Raw genomic sequence first — 7,600 nt, forward strand, 5'->3', positions numbered from 1 at the left:
CAGTGTGTCCCTGTGTAGTGCTGAAAATTAAGGAGCACAAATTCAACTTGAGTTCATAAACGATTACACTAAAGTTAACTAAAAGCCCTTAAAACTGGTTACTAACACTGTTTGTGTACTTTCTCTTCAGTTTTGTGAGGCAGGTGGAGGAAGATACAGTCCACCTTTAACAATCATCTAACGCCTCATACCACAAAAACCCAACATCAACAAGCAATTTTATTATAAACTATTCTATTATCTTATTAATATTTCTAATATATATATATATATATATATATATATATATATATATATGCATTTGTATCTGCAAATGATGAACATCAGATAAATGAAAATATAGATATAGAAAAGTGAATATGCATCATACTCCTACTATCACCACAGAGGTTAGTGAGGACCGATGGAGTTCAGGGCTGCTGGTCACAGAGCAGCATGCTCGCTGTGTATATAAAATTAACATTGGTTGTCCTTGAGGGCTTCCTGATTGAATCACACGGGCTCGATGACGTCATGCGAGGTTTAAGTCATATTTCGGATTAGGGAGGGTGAGTGCGAAAGGGAGAAAGAGAGGGGGGATGAGTCACTGCCTCGCTGATGACTGTTTCCACTGAGTGGTCAGATAATTCAGGTACAAAAAGAGACACAGGCACAACATGACCGCCTAATAGCACTCAAATAAAATGACTTATTGGGAGCTCGCAAAATACACCTTTTAAGAAGATTAAATAGTATCGATGCCCCCCGCCTCTACTGCCTCCCAACAATAGGGCTGGTACTAAACAGTGATGAATCCTGTTCTTCTTAATTACGTTTATGACCATCGATTTCAGAAAGAAAAGTTTACATTTCAGTCGTATGTGGTGTTTGTGAAACACGAAAGATAATCTGACATGCACCTGATTTCCCACCTCATTACTTGTCTTGAATTAATGACTGAAAAATATAAAAACTTAAAGTGTCATTCTGGTGATTTTGTTTTGTACTATTTCTGCCTTCATGACTCATCACTGAATGGGCTTTTCATCAACAACAGGCCTTGAGCCTATAAAGGGTTTAAATGACATTTCTAGATGAAAAGTCATCCAAACGAATGAAAGTCATGTAAGAGATTCAACTGAGATTCAAGATCAAGATGGTACACTGTTACAAAACTAAAATGACCAAAAAAAGAGTCAGCAAAAACAACACGAAAATATAAATCTAGTCCCATAACATCTGAACAAAGGACCTTTTTAAAAATAAAAACCATCCTATTGTTTTCTTTTTAAGACTAAAACTTTCAGCAATGATATGTTTTAAGGTAATCAGAGATTTTGGATTCGTTGTCATTCATGATCACATGAAGAGCTTCCCTCCGCATGCAGGCAGATCAGAGTCAAAGTCAGCTGCTATGCAGCAAACCTGCAGCAGGGGACTCCCTTCACTCCACATCCCATAAGATCAGTCCCTGCTTCTCATATCAAAGCCTACCAGTTCACATTATTAGATAAAAGACCTATTTCCTTTAGTTATATACCCATCATTCACTCATATTTACACATATATATATATATATATATATGCTGAAAGTTTATTTACAAGTATTAAAAGTTAAGGATCATAATAAAACAGTATTCATATTAAGACTAAAAGTATTGCTCAGTTAACTCCATGTACAGCTAGAATTACATTATTATTTAATCCCACTGTTGTAAATAATTAATTTAATATAGATCTTAAATCTGGGTTACTTTAATTTGTTTATCTAGTTGATTATCCAAATGAATACAGTGAAAATGTCATCCCCAAGCACTAAGTATCATCATTAATAGTCCATTGGTATGTGAAATGTTTGACAGGGACATTCATTGGAAAGCAAATATTTTTCATCTTTCTTAAAAAAGTGGCAGATATTAAAACATTTGATCATATCTCTGAAATTGTAGAGTCAGTATCGGTGTTTAAAAGAAGCTGACATTATACCAGTGACCCTGCTGGAAGTAGTTGTAGCACTAAAATATACTTAGAGGAAAGTCTACAGAATTATAACCTTTTCTGATAAGTTCTGCAAAATAGTCATTAAATATGATGCAGTTTTACAAAAGTGCTGAGTTTCTTTTGTTTTAAAGCTGCATAAATACATTATATTTACTAAACCTTAAACTTTAATTCTGATGTTTTATTATAAAGAAAGACAATCCTTCATAACAAAGTTATGGTAATTTTTCCAAACAAAATCAGATTGCAAAACAGACAAATACAAACACAGAGATCATAAGTGTTAAACTGACTTATCAATTTTCTCAACTTCTCTGCAGATTCAATAGGTAAATACTCCAAAACCATGAGTGCCCAACTCTCCAGTGACATTAAGAAGCACATCTGGGATGGACATTTTTTAAGAAAGGCATACACCTCCCTCTTGTGTTGAAAATGTGGAACTGCTTGCCACTGTTGGATTTTTTAATGTAGTTACACACAACTGTGTAGCTCATAAAATGTCTGTGTTATGAACTACAGACATGTCTAACAGCCACGTCAAAAAAACAAACAATTCTATCTAGCAGTGTGAAAACAGTCCAAGGTGCTCATACATCAAAAGTGAATGATATGACATCCTGACACCTGATCAGAGCCTCTTTCTGCACCCCGATGGGAGTATGCAGGTCTGACACCTGAAAGTTCAACACATCAATATCTGATGCCCCAAACGTGGCCTCGACCTTCACCTTCTCGTGCATGTGAAACTGAACCTTCTTGTTGGTCATGGCGAGCAGACACCGGAGGAAGCGCTCTCGCAGCACAGATCGTGCATGCTGCTCTCTCTGCATCTGCTCGCTGTCTGCTTCTGATGCAGCGGAAGTGGTAAGAGACGTACGGCAGAGGGCAATGAAGCGGGGTGATTTGGGGTCAAATCCACGGCTGTTGGGGTCGGGTCCTTTGGGGAGGCGGAGCACAGACACCGGCGTTGCCATGTTGAGTTTCTCTGTTAAGTTGAGGAAGGAAAACAATCATCAAAACAGTTCTGGGGATAAACCAATTGTAATAAAATGAACTTTTTTAAAAAATATATATATATTTTCTGGGATGTGTTTCTTTAGATAATGAGGGAGTTGAAATATTAAAGTGAATAAATGAATGAACTATTGAATTATGTTGAAATGACTAGTTAATAGGAAAATGTATGTTGCATGGTTTAACCTTTGTTGTATATCTCATTCTTCCACAGCAATATCCATGTTCTTACAGTAGTGTCTTTAAGTATGTTTTATATATAGTAAACTGGATATGGACAGATGAAAAATGCAAATTGCAGGTTCATCCACCACAGCACAAAACTGGTAAGAAAGAACTTTATGAATATAACTATGAGTCCAAAATATCCTGTCTTCACACTCCACGTCTATCATTTAATGAAGCATATAAAATGTGCTTCAAAGTCCTCATCCACGAATACCTCACCTTACAGTCTAATACACATCACATCGAGAAGTAGTAGATTAAGGATGTGTGCCATCATAGCTTCCATCTGAGTCAGATGCAACTAAAGGGTTTCAGGAGACACAGCTTGTTATTTATTAGGAAAAGGTATCTTAATTAAGCCAGATATTTGCAACTTCATTTAAGAAAAAAAGTAAAGTTTGATGCTGTTCGGCTGTTTAAACTCACTTTACGATTAAACGCCTTTTATTACAATAAACATTACTGAAGCAAAAAAGACAGAGAAGATAATAGTAAAAGAGTTCAGTTAAAGATTAACATTTATCACGACCCCTATTTGTGCAATTTTGCGCTTACCATCAGTTTCTTGCTGTTAGCATAGCAGTATTACCACTAGCAAGCTAACTGCCTCCTTCGCTTCTTCTTCGTCTGATTTATGTCACTCGTTAGGTGCGCATTACTGCCCTCTGCTGATGGAAATTGTTGGGAAAGTCAGGTTAACGCAGAACTTTCACCTCACTGAAAATAAAATAAAAGAAAAGAAAAGAAAAGAAAATAAAAGAAAAGAAAAGAAAAGAAAAGAAAATAAAAGAAAAGAAAAGAAAAGAAAATATACTTCAAAAGTATATTTCATAATTTAAACCATCAAACTAAAATTTAGATAAATATTACAGTACAAAAAACAACAACAAACAAACAAACAAACAAACAAACAAACAAACAAACAAGCAAGCAAGCAAAAAACAAAAACAAAACAAACAAAAAACAAAAAAACAAAAAAACAAACAACAACAAATTATATTGAGTGTCCATTATTAAGTTGATGAAGCTTCATCAAACATTTATTAAGTTTTTACCATATCATAAGCCAAACCAAGCAAACTCTATATACACACTTTACTTTCTATTTTTCTATTCACTGCCTTTTTTCAACACAACTGCTGATTCCTCACACTAACTTTTATTTCTTGCACTTTATCTTATTTCAGCTTTTTCCTGTTTTTATTTAATTTCTTTTAAGTTTATTTTTAATGCACTTTTTATTGCTTCCTGCACCCTGCTGTAATGCTTTTAATGTTTATCAGAATCAGAATCAGAAATACTTTATTAATCCCTTGCAGGGAAATTCATGTTTTCAGTACAACCCATCCAAGACTAGACAAAACAACATATGACACAACAGGAACAGGCAGACTGACGGAGCAGCCGTTTCTACAGCGCTCCTTATCTTAGATATAGGTGAAAGGTAACATTAGGGGAGTAAGATGTAGCTGGAGAGGATAAAAAAGGCATCTCCACACTGGGCCTAAGGGCCCATTATTGAGATACAAAAACACTCCTCAACACTGCCTTATATAAAGCACTTTGAATTGTCTTGTATGTGGAATGTGCTATAACCTATAAATGAACTTGACTTGTCTTGCCTTACGAATATGGTGAATCGGAAGCTAATTTAGAAATATAGTAACTTCCAGCAGCAGACATAATGCGCTTCCCTGCTGCAGTATTGGTTGGCAGCTCAATCCTGGAAGGGGGTTGGTGGGGATATGGATAATCTTAAGATCAGATCCGTCGGAAGGAGACATTGACAAAAGATGTTTACAGTATGGAAGAGTTTGGAAGCGGATAGCACCGGAGCTGCAGGAACAGGAGGCTGGAGGTAGAGTTTGCAGGAAAAGGAAATGAGTAACTCAAATTATATTTTGGGTGATGCTGTGTAACAGCAGGGAATATTGGGACGCCCCATGTCTGTCCTTTTGAAACAAATAGCCTAAATAAATAAATAAATATAGGGGGTAAAAAAAGTTACCTTCGTAGCATGATCATAAGTGAAATAAAATTACTTACCCTTTACTTCATTTCTGATTTTGTTTTTTCACTCTCATGCAAGAGACATCTTGAAACCACTGAGAGATGGACAGGGCCTTATTTGACTTCGAGCAAAGCAAAGAGTAATGCATGTTTCCATTACATCTAAACAAATTTCTATTTGTTTAGATGTAAAAGAACCAATGTCCCACAAACCTCCAAAATATGCAATTAAAGGGTGAGTAAGGTTTTATTTCCAGAATCTCAGACAAAGTGTCTGGAAGAACCTGGATAATCAGGGACAAACTTGTGGTTTGAATTCCAATATGATTTAAAACATCTGTCACATCTTTCTTCTACTTCTAATGTTGGTTACACTGAATTTTATTTCCAACAACAAAAACATGGTAAATTTAGGTGAAAAGTTGCAAACTGACACTAAGTTATGCTTATCCATGTTACCGTCCAGCTAATCATGACACAATGGGTAATGTTTGTTATGCCAGTTAATGCTATCAGAATAAGAGACAAGGGGCAGCAGTGTTGCTGAGAGTAAATAACTGATTTGAGAGAATTTTAAAAATGTAATGTTATTTGCTTTTATTAGATCAAAGTTGTGACCACAAAAGAAACAAAGTCAGTCAGTGACACAAACAGATAACATTCAAGGTGTCCTGCAGCTTAAACTAGTTATAGCAAAACTATGCCAAATATATGACAAAATAGAAAATTAACAGCCTATGTAAAAGTTTGATCATTTATAATAACAAGATTGTGCGGCAGTGCGGCTTGTCAGATATTAAAAGGAGTTTCTTTCATATAAATCATTGTTTAAATTAATGGACCGATGTCTAACTAATGTAAACAACAGAATAACTTTAAGATCTCCAGATAAGATACCCATATGAACAAATGCAGACCGAAGTGTTACATCGTCAGTCCAGATATCCATGCTGCTGTCCATCTTGGCAGGTACAAGATAATTAGGATTTGCCACCTCAGTAATGGCTGTGCTGCAAGATGACGCAACCACAAAATGGCCACCATATTTGTCTATAAACACCCTATAAACACACGAGAAGTTCATGCAATGCATGATGTAGTAAGGTGCAATAGCAGTGCAGCAAAAAAGGTAATTAAATTAAAGTGGAGTACAACAAAGTACAGTGGAGGCATGGCAAAGTTTGCAAGCAGCTGAGAGGAGAGTCCAGCTAGTTTGTTTCCTGAGGAAGAAGAGCCTTTGCTAGGCTTTCATCATCAAGTGGGGTGTGTTCAGAAAGCAGGAGAAGTGTGTTTTATCTTCCTGGAACTTATAATCCATAATGACCTCCTTGGTCAGGACGAGGTTGTTAGCTGAACACGTGTCAGGTGGTGGGTCTTCTCTCTGTAGTGGGCCCCAGCATTGTTTTGTGTAAGACCCACCACAGCAGGTGTCATCCACAAACTTCATGGCCATGTCTGTGGAGTGGATTGCAGAACAGTCAACAGTGAAGACAGGTGGGCAGAGCACACAATCCTGCCACATACTGGGTTCAGGACCAGCGTGGATGATAGACTTTCACCATCTGAGGCACATTGGTGAGAAAAGTCCCAGATTGTCAAACACAGTGATGTGGAAAATCCCAGGTCATGAAGCTTCAATCTGCACTCATTGTTCATTAGACCACTCTAGCAAAGTGATGTCATTGTTTTAATTAGCTCCACTGTGGAGTGGTTTTCTTACAGCTAAATTTATACTTGCACAGCATCTGCTTATGGTAGGGTTGGCACAGCTGATGGCAGTATAATGTGTTTGTGTTGTGTTGTACTTTCTCTGACATAAGTAAGTAAGAAGCTTCAGAAATCAAGAAACACATAACAGCAAACCGACCAATCACAAGGGAGTGCAAGCAGGGGTGCACGTCAGGTCAGATCCCCTTTAACATTTAAAATTAAATAACGGTGCTGTCACGTCTATGAAGCGTAGCTTTTCCAGTCACTCTAACTGTTCCATCTCAGGAAGTGTGAGTCCTTTGCTGTTCAGGAAAGTTTTCACTTCTGCCAGACACGGCAAAGTGTGAAATTGAATACATGATGTTCCAAGCTATTAAACCACAAGCTCTGTACAAAACTGAAGTCAAACAGTGCTCTACAAGATAGAAAACATGGCATCAAAGCATGTTATACAGCACAAAATTAGATACACATTCACCAAGGTCTGTAAAAAATAAACCATCATGCCTGTACACTGAAATAAATGCAGGATAGATCAATACACAACAAATAAATGGACACAGTAGCCTCCACATAGGCTGTATATACACAGTATGCAGCACACACATAACAGGCCAAATCTATTTAAAATTATACTAAATCCTCTGCTATTGCA

The 7,600-nt window shown here is 36.8% G+C and overlaps 1 protein-coding gene across 1 annotated transcript; it reads right to left on the reverse strand.

The window, feature by feature from the left end:
• Positions 1-2,099: 2,099 nt before the first annotated feature.
• Positions 2,100-3,894, reverse strand: gemin7 (gem (nuclear organelle) associated protein 7). Its single transcript, XM_041995824.1, has 2 exons — positions 3,781-3,894; positions 2,100-2,968 (listed from the first exon to the last, which is right to left on the reverse strand). The coding sequence occupies exon 2, from the start codon at positions 2,955-2,957 to the stop codon at positions 2,571-2,573; it is 387 nt and encodes a 128-aa protein (XP_041851758.1). The 5' UTR covers positions 2,958-2,968; positions 3,781-3,894; the 3' UTR covers positions 2,100-2,570.
• Between the last annotated feature and the right edge of the window lie 3,706 nt (positions 3,895-7,600).

Source organism: Melanotaenia boesemani, chromosome 9 (genome assembly GCF_017639745.1).
Source record: "Melanotaenia boesemani isolate fMelBoe1 chromosome 9, fMelBoe1.pri, whole genome shotgun sequence".
NCBI lineage: Eukaryota > Metazoa > Chordata > Actinopteri > Atheriniformes > Melanotaeniidae > Melanotaenia > Melanotaenia boesemani.